The sequence below is a fragment of the Ctenocephalides felis genome, unplaced genomic scaffold (genome assembly GCF_003426905.1).
Source record: "Ctenocephalides felis isolate EL2017-DRISC unplaced genomic scaffold, ASM342690v1 CF-g0.4_SCAFFOLD_03571, whole genome shotgun sequence".
In the NCBI taxonomy this organism is placed as follows: Eukaryota; Metazoa; Arthropoda; class Insecta; order Siphonaptera; family Pulicidae; genus Ctenocephalides; species Ctenocephalides felis.
Window position 1 is genome coordinate 56433092 of NW_020539725.1, and position 22480 is coordinate 56455571.

General features: G+C 28.9%; 5 protein-coding genes across 5 annotated transcripts; 2 read left to right on the plus strand and 3 right to left on the minus strand.

The window, feature by feature from the left end:
- Positions 1 to 7: 7 nt before the first annotated feature.
- On the minus strand, positions 8 to 1584 carry LOC113386328 (ral GTPase-activating protein subunit beta-like). The gene is made up of 4 exons (XM_026624113.1): positions 1216 to 1584; positions 907 to 1126; positions 241 to 377; positions 8 to 115 (listed from the first exon to the last, which is right to left on the minus strand). The coding sequence occupies exons 1-4, from the start codon at positions 1405 to 1407 to the stop codon at positions 8 to 10; spliced, it is 657 nt and encodes a 218-aa protein (XP_026479898.1). The 5' UTR covers positions 1408 to 1584.
- Positions 1585 to 2138: 554 nt separating this feature from the next.
- LOC113386329 (DNA repair protein XRCC4-like) lies at positions 2139 to 3005 on the plus strand. The gene has a single exon (XM_026624114.1). It carries the CDS (start codon positions 2139 to 2141, stop codon positions 3003 to 3005), a length of 867 nt encoding a protein of 288 aa, XP_026479899.1.
- A 1123-nt stretch (positions 3006 to 4128) lies between these two features.
- Positions 4129 to 14526, minus strand: LOC113386330 (GPI ethanolamine phosphate transferase 2-like). The gene is made up of 9 exons (XM_026624116.1): positions 14435 to 14526; positions 14166 to 14355; positions 13761 to 13970; positions 13511 to 13699; positions 13278 to 13420; positions 13012 to 13214; positions 12556 to 12752; positions 12244 to 12486; positions 4129 to 4539 (listed from the first exon to the last, which is right to left on the minus strand). Exons 1-9 carry the CDS (start codon positions 14524 to 14526, stop codon positions 4513 to 4515), a joined length of 1494 nt encoding a protein of 497 aa, XP_026479901.1. The 3' UTR covers positions 4129 to 4512.
- Positions 14527 to 14840: 314 nt separating this feature from the next.
- On the plus strand, positions 14841 to 16470 carry LOC113386765 (OCIA domain-containing protein 1-like). The gene is made up of 6 exons (XM_026624517.1): positions 14841 to 14988; positions 15060 to 15186; positions 15644 to 15821; positions 15915 to 16075; positions 16149 to 16269; positions 16335 to 16470. Exons 1-6 carry the CDS (start codon positions 14929 to 14931, stop codon positions 16435 to 16437), a joined length of 750 nt encoding a protein of 249 aa, XP_026480302.1. The 5' UTR covers positions 14841 to 14928; the 3' UTR covers positions 16438 to 16470.
- Positions 16471 to 16702: 232 nt separating this feature from the next.
- Positions 16703 to 22477, minus strand: LOC113386331 (kinetochore-associated protein 1-like). The gene is made up of 18 exons (XM_026624117.1): positions 22402 to 22477; positions 22104 to 22301; positions 21820 to 21971; positions 21541 to 21692; positions 21135 to 21298; positions 20863 to 21069; positions 20696 to 20805; positions 20223 to 20469; positions 19960 to 20078; positions 19792 to 19883; positions 19518 to 19668; positions 19244 to 19412; positions 18604 to 18805; positions 18301 to 18483; positions 17992 to 18223; positions 17124 to 17297; positions 16879 to 17007; positions 16703 to 16813 (listed from the first exon to the last, which is right to left on the minus strand). The coding sequence occupies exons 1-18, from the start codon at positions 22475 to 22477 to the stop codon at positions 16703 to 16705; spliced, it is 2868 nt and encodes a 955-aa protein (XP_026479902.1).
- Between the last annotated feature and the right edge of the window lie 3 nt (positions 22478 to 22480).

Here is a 22480-nt window from a genome sequence, read left to right on the forward strand (position 1 = left end):
TATATTTTCAATACCTTACGCAAGCCAGAAGCCAAACTTCAAATAGTACACTCAGCACACGCTCGCATAGTTGATCTCCAACATCATCTTTAATTGTTGGAGGTGCTAATAGAATCTGCATTATTTACAAAAAATAGGAAAATAATACAACATTTCAAATTTGAAATAAAAGTTTTGCACATTTAAAAAAATAAATAAAGCAATTTTTCATTAAATAATTTTAAAAAAAGCAGAAAATACCTCATTTATTGCCAACAAAAACAGCAATAAAGCTTCCCAAGTTTCTCTTGTCAAATCGATTGAAACTTGTGCAGTGTTCTGCAAAGTTCTTAACACACGATGACAAAGTACAGCTTGCCTGTTTATAACATCACTTCCTGCAAATTTATGTATGTTTGTAATATTTATATCTACAGCAAAACACATTAAAGTTAATTAACAATTGTTATTGAACATCAGATGGCTTGAGTTATATACAACTTCATTCTATTTTCTTTTAAATTTTTTCAGGAACTAAATGTATATTTTTGAGCATAAAACTTTTTTACTTCCTCTTCTATAACAGACTAAATGTTTGCGACTTGTTAAAGTATGAACACATAAAATTGATTAACAGCTGGGAAAATATTAAATATTAAATAAAAAACACACTATATTAAAATAAATGATATTGTATGACATAATGAATAATAACTCATTTTGCATATTCCGTGAATGTATTTCACAGAATAGCATGGCGTAAAACATATAAAGAACAAAAGACCATTGCAATGAAAAGAACACATGAAAATATCAAAGATAACCTTACCCAAGTCCAAATATAGAAAAGCCCAGTCTTGTAAAATATAAATAATTGATTAGAATGAGAAGTCTCAAGAAGAGCTTAAATTATTAATCTAAGATTACCTTCTCCTTGTCTAGGAACAAACAAATTATGTAAATGTTTGATCATTTTTCTTGCATATATATTTGAGTCCTTGCAAATTGGCTTGGGTACACTAACTTTTGGAGTTGGATGCAATGCGGTTAGCCATTCGCAGTAAATGTTTACACAGTCTCTTATTGTGTCATGTTCTGATAACGGTAGTGATAGGCCAAAGCAAATCACTTCCATGCACCATTGAACCTGTAGTGAAAGAATATACATAATAAATAAAAATAACAAATAATATAAATTATGCATATGATGATATTTTATAAATATGTAAAACTAACTTCTTGATCACTTATTAAGGGACTGGGCTCAGCGGCTTGTGCAATTCCTAGATTTCCAGCTATTTGTTTGACTACAGCAAAAGCTACATCTCTCCCTGCACCACCAGATAATTTCTCCAGGACACTTCCTCCCTGTTGGCCCTCAATATTCTCTGTTAACACAGGATATAATGATGCCCAATCTGAATACATTTTGATTAATTTCTAATATGATGACGATTTATGTTAACACTGTGATCCAATACACGTTTCAAAAGATTCATAGCATTTGTATATTTATTAAATTTCAATCTTCTATGAAACGTTATGATCGTGAAAAATATGTGCATTTGTCTGTAGTATTTTTATTTTATAAACAGTAAACATCAATTTTTTTCATGAACTGTCAAACAAACTAAAGTGCATTAACCTCATTAAGGTAAGAAGGTAAGGTATGGCCAATGACGTTTCTCTAAGACTCGAACCTTGCACACCGGATGATATTAAGTAATCAGTGTTGCCTACATCACAGGGTACCCACCGGTTATCGAAAGAATAACAAATTATAAAATACATTATTACTAGTACTTAAAATATATTAGTTTTAATGTAAATTTAAGTTAATATTCTATTTTAATTTGATTACAAAATGGAGGCTCAAAGCAACGTTTTATGAAGTGAATCAGTTACTATAGTGCTACCATCTTGAAATCTTCCCGAAATTAGCAATATAAATAACAATTTCTCCACATAAATGTCAAAAAGATATATGGCCGGAAAAAAAAATAGCGTACACAATAATAAGAAAACAGTATAATGTTGATAATATAACGGTAATGATAAGTGATGTCACCGAAAGATAAATAACATATTTGAGGAAGAAGTTACGTTGCATTCTATAGTATTATTACAATTAATTGAATTTTAGCGTTTAATACATACAAATGACCGAGTCACAAAATGAAATTCACATTAATAAACTTCCTCCAAAATTCATTGTTAGAACCGAAATTAGTGAAGACGATGAATACAAAATAGACGTTATAGAAAACAATAAAAACTGGTCCGGTATTTTCACTACTGCCAATATGAAACAATTTGCAGAAGGACTGGGATCATCGTTAGAAGATTATAAAAGTAATGTTAAATATGTTTTAACAACCCATGATGGTGTGCCTTATTGCACTTATAGCATTGAAGACAAATATTTTATATGTCGCAAAGAAATTAAAAATACTTCTATGAAATCTGCAGTTTTTAAAATAAAACTTGAAGTAAATAAGAATCTTTCTAACATAAATGTAATTGATGATTTAATTGAACAAAACACAATGTTGAAAATGCAACTAGAGCATGTCAACTCTCAGCATAAAAGTCTTAATGAAACAAATGCAGAACTTATACTTAAAGTGAATAAATATAGGCAATTAAAAATTGATATGGAAGAAGAATTATATGGAAAATTTTTGTTATTGTTAAATCAAAAGAAGGAGAAAATAAGGGAATTACAAAATATCATTAATTCAACACAAAGTAAAGAAAGGATTGAAGAAATTGATGAAAATAACTCGAGTAGCCCTTTGGTCATAAGTGATAGCGATCATGACGATTTCATGGAATTGAATTCTCAACATTGTTTAGATGAAATTTCAAGCACCATACCAAAATTTAGTACAGATGTTCCTTCAAGTTCAAATGCAAAAAGACCAAGGCGTTTAAAAAGTTTGAAAGCCACACCTTCTACTTCAACTTCTAGTTCTTACAAAAATGATCATAAAAATGCAGATGAATTACTAGATGAATTTGATTAAATTTATATAAACTGAATTGTTTAAGAAATGTTATTAAATAATTGTTTCGTAATAAAAATTTAAATTTTATAAATTAAAATATTTTTTCAGTAATTTACCAATCTTGTATGTAATGTATTTTTTATATGATTTAAACAATTAATTTTTTTAAATTAATTTATATTTATCGCTTGTGAAACAAATAGCACACAATACAAATACAGTTATTAAAGTTATTATGATATGCGCTGATTCGTATATCAACTTAGGGGCAAAAACTGTCCATGCAAATAAGTGGTTTCTTTGAAAATACACCATTACTAAATACCAACTCAGTGGTACTAACTTGCATAAAAATATATTTGCTATAAACTTATCTAAGTCTTGAATATTGATATGAACCAATGTATTAACTATGGCAAGAAGTGGTCCTGAATATGTTAAAAACGCGATTTGAAGAGCAACTATAAAAGGATTGTAAAACGACAAGCCAGAATATCCGGAAGAGACATCCACAGTCGCCAGATTGTTGGAATTGCCCTGAAAAGATAAATAGTGAGTATATCTTACATTGAATGTAAGAAAGTATTTTTATTAAAATAATTTATTTAAAATTGCCAAACTTCAATAATTTAGTTGTGTAGAATAGTTAAAAATTCATATCATCTGACCTGTTTGTGCAACCAGATGAATGCTTTTTAAATAAAAAATCAATTAAACTGTGAATGGTTTTATAGAAAGAATAATTAATGTAGAAATTGTTCTATATACCCAAAATACTGAAATATATATTTAAATTTCGAAAAATAGAAATGTTTATCGCGTCCAAATTGAGTTTCATCAATTTGCTTTTAAACTTTTGAAATCAGTGTAGCCGTTTTAGAAAAATCCTTGATGAAAGGTCAAATTTTGGTTTAAACACATACATATTTTTTTAAATATTGGTACCATACACACACACATCAATTTTTTCTAAGGCTTTGAAAAGTAAAGATATAAAAAAAATTTCAGTTTCGATTTTTTTGCGATTACTATAACTTACCCTATCGAAAGTTGATAATAGAAAATTAATTAAATTATACCTAAAAATATACATTTCTATAAAGTAAATTGTTATCAAACTTAACATACTTACTCACCTGCATAAAATAGAAAGTAAATCCGATCCAGATAGCTCCAATAAACCTCGGATTAAAAGATATTTTTGTTTCGGCACCGTCGAAATTAAAAATACTATTCAAAATAAATATAATCGAAGAAAGCAAAAACGCATTATGTGGCTTTTGAAGAAATGATAAGTATAATAAAAATGAAGCTAAAATTAATTTACTTTTTTGCGTTTTATTGAATGATACCAAAACAATAATTGATATCACGACTAGAATATTCAATATTATGTAATCAGAAGGAATCAGCGTTAACGGCGGTTTAATAATATTATATGTTAAGCTTTTAAAATAGTAAATGTGATAAAATATATGGAAAAGAATAGCGTATTTAAGAATCTTGTTGCAGTTGATATGATTTGCTATTGTGATGATGATGCTGCATAAACCTGTAAATTAGGATCGTTTTAATTAATATTAAACTTGTAAATTAAGATCGTTTATATAACAATTTTTCATTATTCATAATTTAATAAAATTTTGTTTAAATTACTAGCATCCTTTAAAATGTAGTAATGCACCAAACAACAAAATGTATTCATCAATGTTATATTAAAAAAATTCAAAGCTGTTTTGGAATCCATCACAAACAATATGAAACGATTACAAAAAAAAAATAAACCGAATTTTAGGAAAATAGTATTTAACAATACAATCAACCCTACTATAACGCAGGAGTGCGTATCGCGCTATAAGAGAACAACTTCTTTATATCTTTCGAACAGTTTTTGATTTTTTTAAATCGATTCGGTAGTGTGAACTTAATGTGGACGAAAAGTTTAACACTTTTTTTTTCAAATTACAAAGAAACGGCTTGGCAAATCGTCGCACAAAACTGACAAACGATAGTTCTCATTGGAATACATCCATATGGTTTTTAAATTTCTGATATCATTTCAGGCGTTTTTGAGCAAACGTCGATGAAAGGCCTAATTTTGACAAATGCCAAAAAAACGATACTAATTTTTGCAAACTTAGAAGAATTTTTAAAATTAAACGACTGTGTAGGGCCGTAATATTTTAGTATGATCTATAAGACTATGGTATCTACCGTAAAAAAAATCATAGAAATCGTAGAAAAAAAAATTTAACACTATTACAAGAAAACAGCCCGGATTCAGAATTTCGGGCTAAAACGTCGACGAAAAATTTTTCACTTTTCTGCTATTTACAAAGAAACGGCTTGGCTGATCGTCGCGCAAAATTGATAAACGCCAGTCCTCATCGAAATACATCGAATGGATTTTAAATTTTTAAATTCGGTTCAGTCATTTTTGAGAAAACGTCGATTTTTACGGCACACACACACATACTTTTTCCAAATTTTGCCTCATTCGAGAACGTCGAGAAAACATAAAATTAGCGAATCGGATTTTTTGATGAAAACATAAACTTTTCCTCCGGGAAGTTAATTATATTAAAACCTACTTTTACAATATGTATCTAGTTAACAGTCATTCATAGGTTGCAGAAGAAACTTATGGGATTGAACGAAAATAGGAACGAATCGCGCTATAGTAGGGTTGACTTTATATAAAAATGCCAATTATTATCGATCAATATTTACCAATAATATAATACAGAGTGTTCCAAAACATGATCACTTTCATTGAGCCAGTCAGAGTAATCGTATGCATTCTGATGTTTGTCACCAGTGCTATTAAGATCTCTTAAAATTCTCAACGCAGTCAGTGAACAAAATACTTTTATTATTCGTTCATAATCGGCAAAATATATTCTTGTCTCTTTATGTTTATATTTTGCAAACAAACGGCAAATGTGACCTATTAACAAGATGATAAGATAACTGCTACTTAAATGATAGTAAATCGTGTGCTCTTCTTCTATAAAACTCGTTGCCGATAAGCTCAGGGCGTGTAGAATAATTCCAAAAATCATGAAAATGATTTCATTATTTGTGTTATTCTGCAAACAAAACACAGATAATTAAAGATAAAGCAATGATAAAAGTCGATATAAAGGTCAGAAGCGCATTGCCACTATCGGACCCATCCTGATGGTAATTTACTCATTCTGTAAATCGAAAAAAAATCGATATGAAAATTTTTCGACTTTCCTAAATCATCATACTTAGCCAAATATCAATGAAAATATGCGTCAATGGCCATATATAGTATGTAAATAAGGCTATACTAAAAAAAAATCCGATTTCAGCAATGACTTCAGGAAATTATTCTAACAAATTGCTAACTAAGAAATATAAGTTTTCCAATTGACGATTCTCAAAATATTTAACAAAAAGTTTGCTACTGTAATTTTTAAGTAGACCTATACTCCTTATATAAGATATTTATTATGATGATTGCCATATGGTATACATTCTGAATGAATAAATAACAAGAATATGTTTTCCATATAAGTAGTACAAGTGGGTTTATGAATGAATGATCGTTTTTATCTTGAAACAAACAAGTGCGCCCACGAGGCGCCCACGTGTCTGCCGCTTTTAGAATTGGTAGTTTGGTAAAAGCACTTGTGATCAAATGTGGGTTCGAATTTAAATATTATCAGAAATACTTCAAACTTAGTGAGGCAAATACTTACATATTTTCATAATACTTAAATATAAATTAAATAATATTAACATCAGAGTGAAAACTAAAAGTGAAACAAAATATTTTACTGGCATATTAGCGCTATATATTCATTTGTTAGGAAAGTAATTGGTAATGACTAATAAAATCAACGCAATGCTAGAGTTTCCTCAGGCAATTGGCTAAATAGCGTCATTCTATATTCATTCCATTTCTTCAAGAGAGGACCGATTCTGCAGCATAACAGAAAAATTTATGGCAAGCCATGTTATGAAGAACTTTTTATACTAATATTGACAAAAGCCATGCGTCGGTGTGTAGTCAGGCGAATTTCTCAGGTGTCTGATAGAAAACATAACCTAGAAACTGCACAAATGTCAAAAAAAACGATGTTAGAAAACAGAGTCTTTCTGACTCAGGTTCATATATACGAGTGACTTTGCAGTTTATGTGTAAAACACCTGAATGCGCAGCAAAAACATGACATTTTGACAGCATTCAGTATGAGTAGCATAATGTATGGAAGTTAGAGCGTAATGGCCTTGCCATAACATTTTTCTGTTATGCAGCAGAATCGGTTCCTAAATCAGATTGAAACCTATAAGTATCCCAAAAATAAATTACAGCTATTATTATTATTCACAATTATTAGGAAGGTATTAGCTAAATTATTATATTTATTTACACATATACATTATTTTCATATCTCAGTCAGAGGTGCCTGCTATGAGAGATTATGAAAAACAGTTTTCATATTTTATATATACATTTCATTTGACTATTTCATTAATATAATATCTATTATAATTAAAATATCTTTATATATAACTCTTCAGTCTTCTTTGTCTTCAATTTCCTTATAGTATTTCTTTATTTTTCATTTAAAATTATCGTCATCATTGGTCATCTTAATATCGTTTGGCAATTCGTTATATATTTTGCTAGCACTCCATATGACATTTTCTTTCAAATTCTTTTTTCTATTGTGTTCAATATCAAAATTGTTGTGTTGTCTAGTGTAGTGCTCATGTATATCTTGATTTATGTCTATTGTTGCACTTGTTTTAATTCGGTTAAATTTCATTTTGTGTATTAGTTTGCATTTCTCTATTTTAATTATGTTATTTAGTGAATGATTATTTGTTTCTCTCTATAAGTATTTGGTGGGTGTTAGATGTGGAAAATTATATGCTATTTTTATGGCTTTATTCATTGTTCTCTGTATGTCATTTAGGTTTGCTTTAGTTGTTTGGCTCCATGTTGTTATTCCATATAAAATTTTAGGTATTATTTGCGTTTTAAGAATTAGTATTTTATTTTTTTTTTGCCGAAAGAGTGGATCCATTTCAATGCCCCTGTTAATGTTCCTATCTTTCTTTTTATTTTGTTTATATGGTCTGTCCATGTCAGTTTTTCATTTATTATCAGTCCTAAGTATTTTATGCTTTCCACTTCCTCTATTTCTCTATTATTTAAATCAATTTTTAGTTTAGTGTTCTCAGTATTTTTTCTATGTTTGAAATATATGTATTTTGTTTTATTGATGTTAATTGTTAGTTTATTTTCAGTTAGCCACTCAGTGTATATTTTCATGTCCATGTTTATAGCATCTTCGAGTCTTTTTTATCCTTATCCGCATATACTATGGCTGTATCGTCTACATATAATATGTATCTTTCCTTTAATTTTGCGTCTTTAAGGTTATTGGTGTATAATAGATAATAAAGGTCCTAATACAGAACCTTGTGGAACTCCACAGGTTATGCTACATCCTCCACTTGTGAAATTTCCCACCTTCGTCCTTACCACTCTTTTCATGAGGAAATCTTTGATAATGCTGTAACACAAACCCTCTACAACCAAATCTATTAGTTTATTGAGTAATATGCCATGATCTACTGCGTCGAAAGCTTTTTGTAAATCAATAAAAATAGCAACTGTATGCATATTTTCCTCAAGGTGCTGACTGATGGTATTAGTCAAATCTATTAGGGCACCTTGTGTATTTGATGAAGGGAGGAAACCATATTGATTGATTGAAACATCATTTCTATATTCATTTTCATTTAGTTTCTTCAAATTAAACTTTTGTACTTTTTGTTCTTTTTCATTATTCATGTAATTTCATTATGTTTTTATCAAATAAAAACAAAATCAATTTATTGAAGTTATATCAAAATAGTTTTCGTTGGTAAAAACTAGGTCTTCTTAAATCTTGAAAATAAATTTGGCCCTTCTTGAAATTAAATCGATAGCTCTGCTAATACACAACTAATAAAAGTCAAAATGGCCGCGAGTGATATTTTCTGTTGACGTCGAGTTGACATGACTCTGATTTGTGTTCACATTTTTAAAGTTGTTTAAAATTTTATTTATTTATTTATTATTATTTATTATTATATATATTCACTTCTTATTTATTATAAATAGTTTTTACGACAGTGTTATATGTTAAATTATAATTGTTTGTTTTATTTAACGTTTCTATGTAACTTGACTCGAAAAAAAATTGAATAGCTATTTTAATATATATTGTAAATATGTTATTTTTATATTGTTAAATTTTTAATTAAGTTATAACTATGGCTAGTGAATCTACAATACATTCAAAACCGCCGGCGCGTCAAGCAAAACTTATGGCGGCAAAAAAACTTGCAGCAAGCAGAAAGAAACAAAACGATGTTGTAAAAGACATATTCGAAAATGCTATTCAATATAGCAATATTCGAAGAAAATCCACAGGAGTTGTTTTTGACCAATTGTTTTTTGAGCATAAATGTCTCTGGGATGAAGAACATCAAGAACGGCCTGAACGTTTGAAGGTAATTCTAGAGAAATGTGAAGATATGGGTTTGATTAATCGATGTTTAAGGCTATTATCACAACCGGCTCCTCTGCATTTAATTGAAATGAAACACACTTCAAAACATACTGGATTTCTGCAAAACGTTTGCCAAGTGAGGGACATTGAAGAACTCGAAAAAAATAGTTCTAAATTCGATGCTGTGTATTTTCATCCAAAAACTTATGAGTCATCTGTCTTAGCTGCTGGTTGTGCTATAGAACTTGTGGATAATATACTTTCAAACAAAATACAAAATGGTATGGCGCTCATACGCCCCCCTGGACATCACGCTATGGAATCTGAATATTGTGGTTACTGCTTTTTCAATAACGTAGCTATTGCTGCTGAATACGCATTGAATAATTATAATTTGAAACGAATACTTATTGTTGATTGGGATGTCCATCATGGACAAGCTACACAAAGAATGTTTTATGATGACCCAAGAGTTTTGTATTTCTCCATACATCGATTTGAACATGGAGAATTTTGGCCCAACTTACGGGAATCAGAATTTGACAATATAGGATCTGGCCAAGGCATGGGTTATAATTTCAATTTGCCTTTAAATGAAATTGGAATGGGCGATTCAGAATATTTACAAATCTTTAATCAAGTGCTCTTGCCAGTAGCATTTGAATATAATCCTGAGTTAGTGCTAGTTTCATCAGGCTATGATGCAGCAATAGGATGTCCAGAGGGGGAAATGAATGTATCTCCGACATGTTATGCACATTTAGTAGGCAGTTTAATGTCTTTGAGTAGTGGGAAAGTGGCAGTAGTTCTTGAAGGCGGCTATTGTTTACAGTCATTAGGTGAAAGTGCAGCTATGACCTTACGGGCTTTACTTGGAGACCCCACACCGTCTTTGACTACAATTTCAGAGCCTAAGTTGTCTGTTATGGACTCTATTAGAAATTGTATATATGCTCATAAAACATATTGGAAATGTTTTGATTATTATGATGTATATCACGTGGATGAGGATATACCAGACAATAGTGAAAGTCTAAGGCACATGGTTACAGTAAAATCTGTGGAAAACATGGAAACTGTTACTGAATATCCTACACGGAATACTTATATAGTTCAAACAAAATCACATTTAGAAAACGTTCGTCAAAAGTTACAAAAATTACGCGAAATTACTGATTTTACTGTACCAAATTACAGAACCTGTTTTGTATATGATGATAAAATGTTAAAACACACAGACATGAACTCTGATCATCCAGAAAATCCCAATAGGATTGAGACTGTTTATAAAAAACTTTCAGAATTTGGCCTATTACAAACTTGCAAGCAAATAGTATCCCGAACAGTAACCATTAGAGAACTGCTGCTAGTTCATTCTCCACAACATATTCAAAACGTTTGGAACACTGCAACTATGAATTCGAAAAAACTAATTATGGAAGAAAAAAAGTTGCAGTCAATTTATTTAAGCAACCATACATTCGAAAGCGCAAGTATAGCAGCAGGTTCAATATTAGCAGTGGCAGATGAAATTCTTTTAAAGCACTGTCGAAGTGGCATTTGCATCGTAAGACCACCAGGTCATCACGCAGAAGCAAATGAGCCTCATGGATTCTGCATATTCAGTAATGCGGCAATATGTGCAAACTATGTTATAAAAAATTATAATTTAAAAAAAGTTTTAATTGTTGATTGGGATGTGCACCATGGTAATGGAACTCAAAATGCCTTTTACGATAATAAAAAAGTTCTGTACATATCATTACATCGATATGATAATGGTAATTTCTTCCCAAGAGGTTCTGCTGGTAATTACACTGACGTAGGTGGTGATGGTGCCAAAGGTTTCAATGTCAACATACCATGGAACAAAAAAGGCATGAAAGATGCTGAATATATAATGGCTTTTCAGCAAATTGTCATGCCTATAGCATACGAATTTAACCCTGAGTTGGTAATAATATCAGCAGGTTTTGATGCAGCTGCTGGTGATCCCTTGGGAGGTTGCAAGGTGTCACCTGAAGCCTATGGGCATATGACACATATGCTGACATTACTTGCAAATAGCAAAACGTTAATAACTCTAGAAGGGGGGTATAATTCATTATCAACGGCTTATTGTATGGCAATGTGTACAAAAGCCTTGCTGGGAGAACCTTTGCCACCTTTGTCATTATCTGCTGTAGATCCTACAGCTATAAGTAGTATTCGTAAGGTCATTGAGATACAATCACAATACTGGACATGTTTGAAAGGTCGTCATAATATTCCAGCAGAGGACGTTTTAAATAACACATATTTCAAACAGAATGCCAGTAAAACAGAAGCATATCATAAAAATGACCAATTTGAAACCATGAACAATAAATTGCAAGAATTATCTCTTAAGAATTAATTGTTACAAAATTTTATTTCTTGTTAAAATATTTGTCTAAAAAAATTGTATATAAGCAGATGTTAATAGTTTTTTAAATTAGCAATGTACCCCCTAGCAAGTAGGTATTTTTTGGAATTGCATATGTGATTTATAAACAATAGAAGGCAATGTTTGATTAACAATGACAAAAAGTTTCGATTCGGTTTTTGATAAGATATTTTACATGATGCATATAGTTGTTAGACAAAAATACCTTCTTTCTAGAGATTTTAAATATATTATGACCAATTACTTTAATTGGTAATTTAGAATTGACAATGAGTGTTTGAACAAAACTTACCAAACAAAGTGTAAATTTGCTAGCAACATTTTTGATAATATAAAAATTTATGCTCAACACCACAGATATTAGTGTGTTGAATAATAATATCCAAATAGTCATTACGTTTCGTGTGCATAATATCTGTGTGACTGTTAAAATTGTTGTCAATACTGTTGCACCAAATAGTTTTTTATAAGTATTTTTAAAAACTTGTAATGAGAGATCTCCAATTAAAAATGTTGATAATATTATACCAAGTGCCTAAAATTAATTTATTATGATTGTATACGAATAAATTATTTATTTGAATTATGCTTATTATTTAATTACCTCAAACACGAGTATCATTGATAATATCAGATAAAATTCATTATAATTTGTTCCCAATGAACTAAGTTCTTTACTCATTTGTTTCATAGATGATATAAATAATATTGAAGATTGCTTCTTCAATAAATCATCTGTTTTATTACTCAATAGCCAATGTTCATACAATTTCACAGCCTTCAGATAATCCTTGTAGTATTCTGAAATAATATGAAATACCATTTAATATAAATTGAAAACATAATTTATATCAATAATTTGCACAAAATTTCATTAGAAAAATCATTAGTAGTATACGCATTACACTTTCAACATAATTGTTTATATTTTTTACTCATAAAATTATTGATCATTACCAGGAAGTACTAACTATTTATTGTTGAACATGCAATTATTTATGTAAAGATGTTGCAGCTTTGTATAATTTAGTAAAATCAACATTGATATATTCCAAGTTACCATTGCTATAAGAACTCTCTAATCGTTCATCACAATGCTTTGCTAAATGCATTGCATTATAATACAGAGCATACATTTGTTGTTCAGAATTCAGTCTTGTTATCACAGAGTCAATAAGTACCCCAATACTGCCCATTGGTATTGGAATTCCTAATAATACTGATAAGGTTGGAACTAAATCTATTTGTTGAACATGCTCTAATCTAAAAGCATAATGTTAACAACTTTTGTAGTTAAAATTTAATTAGTACTATTCAAGTAATTACCCAAAAATTGTATCTTCACATAAGTTTCCAGCAAATATAAGTGGAATGTTTGTTTCTGGTTCAGATGAACCTCCGTGACCACCTGAGTCCCTCATACCATGGTCTCCACTAATAATGAATAAATTGTTATTTTTTTCGGAATCCTGAAATATAGATCACAAAGAAGAGTTTCATGAAATTAGCTTTAATTTTTTGAATTTTGATGTCAGAATGACTTGAAAACATAATTTTACCGTTTTTATTAAATTTTTGTAAATATATTCAATCACATCATCCATTTCTTTCAATTTTGGCTTAATATGTTTTCCCTGGGGTCCTTCTACATGACCAATGTGATCAAGCCCTAGGTAATGTAAAATCATAACACTCCAATCATCATTAAGCAACTCTGTTCTAACATTTTTCGTCACATTGTAATCTACCTAAAGAAACTTAAATGGATTTAAGTATAACTTTATAGTTTATACCACATATAATATATACCTCATAAAAATCTGTAACATAAAAGGAAGTTGTTCCCTCAAATCTTTTAAATAAATTTGGAAATAATTTAAGCCATGTATCATCACCATAAAAAACTAGATCTTTGGAATTGGAATAAAATTGGTATATTATATTATCAGTTATTAAAGCTTGAGTACCAAAATTCAAGACTACATCTATATACGCTGGAATGTATCCAGTTGTTAAGGCCTAAAAAATAAAATAATTATGTAAAAATAACAATTATAACAAATTATACTTATTGATAAAAACTATCAATAATATTTCGACAATAAGCTATAATTAAATCAATATATAAATCATATAGTAGAATATACAAAAATATTACGGAGACTAGTTTAACTTCAATTCATATAATTAAAATGATTAAAATGACATTTATACCTTTATTCTTGGCAATGTTACAGTAGGCGTCTTAATTTCAGATACAAAAGCACACGTATGTCTATCTTTAATAATCCTCTGTAGAAACGGCATATTATCATTGAACTCATATATAAAATCATTGCGAAAAGCATCAATAATCATTAACACAACTTTGTTCACTGATTGAGAATAAGATTCTGAAGAAATACTAAAACAACATGAACATAATCAATTAGTGTAAAACACAAATATAATTCACATCATATTATATTATAAATAATACATACGACTGAAAAGTTTTCAAATTCGGCAAATCTTCTTTCTTCGAGAAACTTTTCGAATTAATATTCAAGGGGAAAAAGCCATACAAAAACAGCATGAAAGCAAAACATGACACACAAAAGGTGTATAGAGTCCATTTAATCATTATTTTGATGGTAATTAAAAATGAATACGATTACAAATCATTGCAATTTAATTTTTTTTATCGTTCATATAATTAACATAACCTAACATTGTGACCAACGAACAACGAATGAGAACGCAACGCAAGAAAACGTTGAAAAATGACAGATAACAGCTAATCCAGTTCTTCTCAACCCAAGATACATAACAGAAATTGCATCATTCGAGTTGATTACTCTAGATGTCACAATAATTTTACAATATACTATTTGTATATTATAGGTTATTATCTTGAAATCTCACATAAATGTAAATGTTGAATTTATTTATATAATCTAATGTTCTTGGAGATATTTGAATAAAAGTTGTATACAAAATGAATAGTGCAAACCCGCAGCATGTTGCGCAAGAGACTCCGAACGACCCCAATCCCCTAGTAAAATACAAAAATAAAATTAATTGCAATTGACATTTTATATTTATTTATGTTTAATTCTAAAAATTTAGGCAAATTACCAATTTTCACCTGACGAACTTCGAGTTTTAAAACAATGTAACGTTGAAGCGTTTTTTGAAAGATCGCTGCCTTTACTTACTATTTTTGGGACTACAACATACATGGGTGTTAAAAGAGGTACCATAAGTGCAAAATTTTAAATACTGAAACCAAACACACTAAAAAACTATATATATATATATATATATATATATTTTCCATTAAAACAAAGTCTTTTTCCATACATTTTTTCCACTGGCTTCTGTTTGTGTAAACCGTTTATAGTCTCCACATTTTGCTTTGTTCTTTAAATTATTTTTGCGCTTAAAGTTAATGATTTTATATATGTAAAAGAATAATAAATAATGAGGATACAATAAGTTATTATTTTATCTATTATTTTATAATTTTTTAAAGTGCAATGTATGTTAATCAATTATATGAAAATCTAAATTGCATTAGCTAATAAGACATTTTTACTATTTCATCTGTAATTTCAACCATCTCATTTATTTACCCTGCTGGTTTCATAATTATATATTGTTTGAATTTTATAATTAAAAATCATTGCAAAATAATATGGATGTTTTAATAGGCTTTTTAAGCCCAAGCGCTAAGTATGGAGCAATACCAAAAGTATTAGGTGCAGTGGCTTTTGGATATTTTTTGGGAAAATTTTCATATCAAAATAAATGCGCTCAAAAGTTAATGCAATTACCCAATAGTAGATTGGCACAAATATTACGGCAAAGAAAATTCGGGGACTTGGAAAGGTGTGTTATAAAACTTATATGTTTGTATATAGTAATCAAATCAAGTCATCAAATTAAAATATTTGATATTAAACATTAATGAACTTTTTGCAGGATTTCTATAGACAATGCATTAGGCACCAGCTTAACTACAAGTTCTTTAAATAAGGATGTATATACAGATGGATTCTCAGAACAAGAAAGTGTATTGGACATGGATACAGACAGGCCATATCAATCAGGTCTAGATGATACTTATCGGCCAAATATGGATTGTAAGACATTCATAAAATACTATATAAATTCTTATCGAAAATTTTTATATTATGAATTTTATATTATTATTAGGGAATGATAGTTTGCACGAAAATCTACCACCAACTACGCCACCTGCTTCAAGTACAACATATGAAGAATTACGGAGGAAAAATCGTGAAGAATATCAAAAATCGAGGATGCAAAACTATAAGTAGGGAGCATGACATTAGAGATCGTAGAACATCAGAGTTAATAATCTGCATTGTATTTTTGCAGAGGCTTAGTTGAAGATGCTTCACTTGTTAAACCAAGAATACAGCCCACAGATGTACCTCCTAAACCCACAACTTCAAATAAGTATGGTGATAAATGGGATTAAATTATAATTGCAAGGTATAGAAGTTGAAATCAATTTTTTTCGATTATGTTTGCATTGCTTGTTGTTAATAAATAAAAAAAAATTAGACAGAAAGTAACATTTTGAATGAAATATTCTAAAAATGTAGTGTTAAATTCAAGAAGATATATACAGACATATATCTTTGATAAATTTATTAAATTACAGGTTTAAATACAAAGTATTATGTATATCTATATATACATAGTATAAAAATAACAATCACAGACCTATATAAACTGAAAAATTAATACGTCTTTAAGATGTGTAATATTTGGGGAACAAATAAAATCCCCAATTCTTCCAAGAATGTAACATTTGTTTCTAGATCTTCACGTGATGATTTGGAACGAATTAACTAAAAATATAATATGTTTTTAAAAAAAGGATATTCAAATTTAGAGAAAAATAATAGTGTAATACCTTTAATAAGCTCTCCTTATCCTCGTCATTAGCCAGTGGTAGTAAAGCTGCTGCCATATAAGGACGATCAGCTTTAATACAACATTCTGCCAAATCTAAAAGATCTATTGATTCAGCCACAGGACAACACTATAAATATATAAATAAAAACATTCATTCTATCCCAATTTTATAAATATTATTTGAATAATACAATATTTATTATTAAAGAAGTGAAATAAAGGCGATTTATTTAATTATTTCACCTGTAAATTAAGTAATGCAGTAGCACAACTTTTTTCTTGGGCGGGATTTCTTTTAACATCAGCTTCTACAAATGGCATTTTAATAATAAACTGCCATGCCTTTTTAATAACAGGCAATGTGTTTAAATTTGGGTATGTTCTTAGCCATGTTAGTGCAGATTGCAACTCCTTGATCTACCAACAAATGACGTGAATGATGTAGAAATTTTATTATTTTTACCTGGCATCAGTGAATATATTATTACTAGCTAAACATTAAATCAACTTCATATCTTGAAATTAATATATGCAATACTTCTCTAGTTTTTATATATAGAATGACTATAGAGGTGCATGGCATCGTGCCTTAAGACAAATTGCTGGAACTTCCCGTACCAAAAATAATTTTTTTTAAAAAATATTAAATTTTTTTTTTAAACTTTGAAAAATTAGGTTTTTGGAAAATTTTTAAATTAATGAAAAAAATTACTTTTTTGGAAAGAACAAACTTTGAAAAAAAAATTTCTTTATTTTGAAATATTTTGGAAATTTTTTGAAACTGGGTTAACGTTTTTGGCACTTTCTGCCCCGTATCTTCGAAACGGCTACATCTGCCTATGCCAAAAACTGATCAGCACGTCTCTTTATTAATAGAATCGAATGTTTTTTTGAATAATTGAAATCGGTTGAACCCTGTTCCCAAAATCGTCGACGAAAATTTGTATCCGCACACACACACACACATACATCCATTTTTTCTAAGGTATACCAAAATGTTCAAAAACCTCTGAAACGAATTTTTTTTGCGATTGCTATAACTATAACCTACGGGAAGTTAAAAATATGAAGAAAAAAAATTTCAAAATTATACTGAATAATAACTACTTACCATCCCAAACGATATTAATGATTCCAATATATCATCCCAAATTTTTTCTGTAATAATCTTATTATTCTGACAAATTTGAACACAGAAACTAATGGCGATAGTGTTATTATTAAAGTTCTTTAGTAAATATTGAACCAGAGATTCTTTATTGATTTTATTATAATCATCCATAGAGTATGATAATCCAATGCATTCCAAATAATGTCTTGTTGTAAGAACGCCAATTAGCTTCCTGAAAATTTAGTACATAATTAATTGTTATCATCATATAACAATAATTATTTGAGTTTCATAGCAAGAAGCACTTACTGAACTTGCAGCCTATCTAAATACATAGTTTCTTCAATGTATTTTAGTCCGCACACTTTAATCATGCATCTTAAAGCTCGCAATCTGCATATGACAGGAACTGACTCAACAGAAGTTTCAAGATTGGTACCCAACAGTTCGATCACAGTCTTTTTATCATAAGACTTTAGAACATAGCATGCTCTGTAAAAATATAAATAGGGTGCATTTATAAACTTTACAATCCGATTTTTAAATTTAGTTTTCTCGGTGTTTCAAGCAATCAATTAATCAATTTCTGAATTATTAATTAGATATGGATACCTCGTTAAGTTATCATCCCATTTGGCACTGTCCAAAGCAGTATCACCTTTTTCAGGAACCATGCTATGCATAGTTATTGAATCATCCAAATTAGAGGCCAAATTTGAAGCTTGTAGCCATTGGTTAATCAAATTGTGTTTTAAAGTACGTAGGTCTATTGACTTATGCAATTCTGCTATCTGTTGAACAACTTTATTAATATCTGCAAAATAAAATTACCTTATATGTAAACAGTTTTGAACTTGATCTATTATTATAATAGAATTAACACACATGTATTAAGCACTGAAAATAATTAAATTGTTTAATAACTAGTTCCATAACAGTTATTTATAATTTTTTTCCTAAATATAAATAAAAGAAATCAATATTACTTTGCAGAACAAAGATTCAAAAAAACTTAATGTAAATCCATGTGGAATTTCAATTCTACTCGGCCAATTTTACTTTGGGTTTTTCAAATTAGTCAAAAGCAAAATTTTGAGAAAATTAAAAGGCACAGAATCATATAAAACTAATCATCATTATCAGTCATAATAGTTTTCAAATAAAAACTTACACTATGCATTACAAATATTTATAAATTTTGTTTTTAAAATTCACTAAATTCTATTCTAATAAATTTAATTAAATATGATACCAGGTGTGTCATTCATTGTAAATCCGGCGCAATTCAGCACAATCGGATGATCATAAAGAGCAAAAATCAGTTCTTGAGGCTTCTCCAGTAATTGCAACAAATAATCTTCATTGAGATTATTGGATGTTAAAATATGCTTTGTAGCGTACATTGGATATTTACGTAACATCTGGAAAGAAAAATCAAATTCATGTTATAAAGCATTATTAGACAATTTAAATAGAAATATGACTATCAGAAAATAGTTTCTAAACTTTTCATATATATTTATAACCTTTTCCACAGATGTTTTGATCTTTTGGTCTGTACAATTAACTGCATAGTCGTAACAAATTTTTGAAGCTGCTACTAAGTCTGCGCCAGGTCTTGAATAATTCATTATAAAGTACATAACAGCAGAATACCTTTCCACATCTTTTATTAAGCTGAAGAAATAATTACATATTAATTAATGAAAAAAATCCTCTATTAATTAAATATATTCAATATATTAATATAATTTAGTAACGCAAATTATTAAAATACTTATTATTGCAATATATACTAACTTTAGAATTTCATAACATTCTTCCCTGGTTTCTTTTTCTACCATAGACAAACTCCATTCTTGCGATAATGAAGGCTGATAAATTTTTAACATCTGAAAAAAAAAACAATAAATTTTGAAGAAATTAAAAATGTTAAAAAATAATCTTTATGATAAATAAAGCACATACTGTATTTTTGATTGCATACTGGCATAACCTGTCTTTGATATGACGTTGGGATTCATTAAGAGGAAGATTATGTGCAATATCGAGCCATCGTTTACATGAGCTAACATCAACTTCATGCTCTAAAATACAAAGTTAACTATTAAATTAAATACAACTTGTTTACAATTGTTAAAGTTATGTAGCAAATAAAATAATAAAAATAATATTAGGAAATCAATCAATTAATAATCAACTTTTTCAAAAGAATGTCAGCAAGTACTTACTTATTATTTCAAATACTTTTGCAGCATCCATAACACACAAAAACGGCATTCGATATTTTGCTAATGGAGATATATCGTCACTATGACATTGGGTCCAAGCCTCATGTTCAATTTGCCCAAAAGGAACATTCCTTGTGTAACTTTTCAAAAATTTTAAAATTTCTAGCCAGTTACTATATGATTGGTGTCCCGTTGTTTTTAGAATGTTCAGAACTGCCATATAAATCTCATAATCATATAGATTAATCTATAACAGATTTAATAGACTATAACTAATATTTGAGAATATAAAAATAAAAATAAATTTTCTAAAATTTTGTTGCATACTTAGAATAGAATACTCCAGCTATATTTTAAATTATTTTCACTTATAAATCTTGAATATAAATATAGATATTAAATATAAATGTCTTGAGTCTTGAATATAAATATAGATATTTAATATAGATATTTAATATAAATAAATTATCTACCATTGGAATAAGCTGCTCCATTTCTCCAATCAACTTAGTATTGTTCAATTTAATTGTATAATCCGAACATATTCTATTTATTTCCTGTTCTGAAGGCTGAACAACTAATCCTAAAAATTAAAATTCCTTATTTGATTGTACCAGTGAATTCACAAAAACAATCATACCTTGTTTTAATATTTTGTCAGGAGTAGATTTAATTTGCAGTTTTAATTTTGAGAGATAATAAACAAGCTGTTGTATCAATACAGAATCTAAGTTTTCTTCCATCTGAAAATCTTTGCAAAACTCCTGTAATAAGCTATATGTAGCTGGTAAGGTATACAACTTTTTTAAAACATGTAAATGCCAATTTTTGCTAGAGGTTGTGGCATCTAAAATTTAAAATAAGTAAGTACTTTATCCCAAAAAAAAAGTTTTTTAATCATATAAACTCAACCTGGTACACATAAGTTCATATTCTTCAATTTAATTGCCCAGTTACAACATTTTTTGTTAAATACTAAATTAAAGTAATTTTCTTGAGAATAACTTCCGATAACTTTCTGAAATTCTTGAGCTAATGAAGCAATATTGAGCTGACGCAGTGGTTGACCTGATAGCCTAATCAAAAAAATTTAACTTCAAAACTTTTTTTTAAATTTTGCTATGAGTTTATATTATTCAACAATATGAAGGAATTTGTTTAACAGGGAGAATTCAAAGTTTCAACAATATGCTTATAAGATATACTATATAGTATTAGTAGTACAAGAAAAGCAGTTGCAAGCTATTATTAATAGATTATTACTAAACATTTTTCCCTTGCCCCTTTGCAAAATAGATCAAAAAAGTTTTACACTTACATTGTCATCAATTTTTCACACACTTCATCTGGACTATTTGACAATTTCAAAACCGCCAACGAATTGCTTATATCAAATTTACTACGAGCTGTCATTTTTAGCAATGTCTTTTCTATTAATGGAGGAATCAGGCTTTGCAAGTGTTCTCGACTCTATAAACCAAAATAAAATTCATTAAACAAGGTTTTTGCAACATATTTATATATATATATATATATATATATATATATATATAAACAATTGTGTATAATTTTGCCAGTCATTTTTTCATATACTTACTATAGAGCCATCATTATGTATATTCAATAACTGAATTATTCGTAATTGAGTCAAAAGTCGGTTACTGGGAAATTTTGTCAATAAATTCAAGCAGCTGCTACTTGAACCCTTGAATACTGGATTAAATTCACTGCCAATAAAGTTTGTGGAAACTGAAAAATATAATAATATTAGTGACGTAGTTACTAATAAAAATATTATTTTATTTTACACTAAAAATTAGTCAACTATTTGTACTAAAAGATTACTAAATGTTATTGCCAATTAAAACTATTATTACTTACAAATATTGCTAATCATTAAGCTTATGATTTTACGAACATTTCTACCATCAGACAAAGTAGATGCATCTCTGTAAACAGTTGTAACAGACGGCAGCTTTACATCATGCCCCTGATTTGTTTCCATCAAATAGTCATCGGCATCTTCAGCACCAATGCATATCCATTTATAAAATAAGAAGTATGGACTGGAATCATTTTCTAGTTTAAAATGAATATTATTTATTTAATTCCCACAACTATAATATGATTGAAGTACATATTGAGAATAATAGAAATCTAAGGATTAAAATTTACATACCCCATTCACTGCAACAGCAATGTAGGTTCATCAACTGCAAAGCATATGGATAAACCAAATCAAGATCGCCATGCATAAT

What these genes read in the sequence shown, in the direction of transcription:
- LOC113386328 (XM_026624113.1), bottom strand. Translation starts at nt 1,407, where the DNA reads ATGTATTCAGATTGGGCATCATTATATCCTGTGTTAACAGAGAATATT. An exon ending in CCTTAATAAGTGATCAAGAA is followed by an intron (nt 1,127 to 1,215) that starts GTTAGTTTTACA and finishes CTTTCACTACAG; the next exon opens with GTTCAATGGTGCATGGAAGT. An exon ending in TGTTCCTAGACAAGGAGAAG is followed by an intron (nt 378 to 906) that starts GTAATCTTAGAT and finishes ATAAATTTGCAG; the next exon opens with GAAGTGATGTTATAAACAGG.
- LOC113386329 (XM_026624114.1), top strand. Translation starts at nt 2,139, where the DNA reads ATGACCGAGTCACAAAATGAAATTCACATTAATAAACTTCCTCCAAAA.
- LOC113386330 (XM_026624116.1), bottom strand. Translation starts at nt 14,526, where the DNA reads ATGCTGTTTTTGTATGGCTTTTTCCCCTTGAATATTAATTCGAAAAGT. An exon ending in ACAAAAATTTAATAAAAACG is followed by an intron (nt 13,421 to 13,510) that starts GTAAAATTATGT and finishes TCTATATTTCAG; the next exon opens with GATTCCGAAAAAAATAACAA. An exon ending in CAATGATACTCGTGTTTGAG is followed by an intron (nt 12,487 to 12,555) that starts GTAATTAAATAA and finishes AATTAATTTTAG; the next exon opens with GCACTTGGTATAATATTATC.
- LOC113386765 (XM_026624517.1), top strand. Translation starts at nt 14,929, where the DNA reads ATGAATAGTGCAAACCCGCAGCATGTTGCGCAAGAGACTCCGAACGAC. An exon ending in AAATTCGGGGACTTGGAAAG is followed by an intron (nt 15,822 to 15,914) that starts GTGTGTTATAAA and finishes AACTTTTTGCAG; the next exon opens with GATTTCTATAGACAATGCAT. An exon ending in TCGAGGATGCAAAACTATAA is followed by an intron (nt 16,270 to 16,334) that starts GTAGGGAGCATG and finishes GTATTTTTGCAG; the next exon opens with AGGCTTAGTTGAAGATGCTT.
- LOC113386331 (XM_026624117.1), bottom strand. Translation starts at nt 22,477, where the DNA reads ATGCATGGCGATCTTGATTTGGTTTATCCATATGCTTTGCAGTTGATG. An exon ending in TGACAAAATATTAAAACAAG is followed by an intron (nt 20,806 to 20,862) that starts GTATGATTGTTT and finishes TTTAATTTTTAG; the next exon opens with GATTAGTTGTTCAGCCTTCA. An exon ending in TGGAGCAGCTTATTCCAATG is followed by an intron (nt 20,470 to 20,695) that starts GTAGATAATTTA and finishes AATCTGTTATAG; the next exon opens with ATTAATCTATATGATTATGA.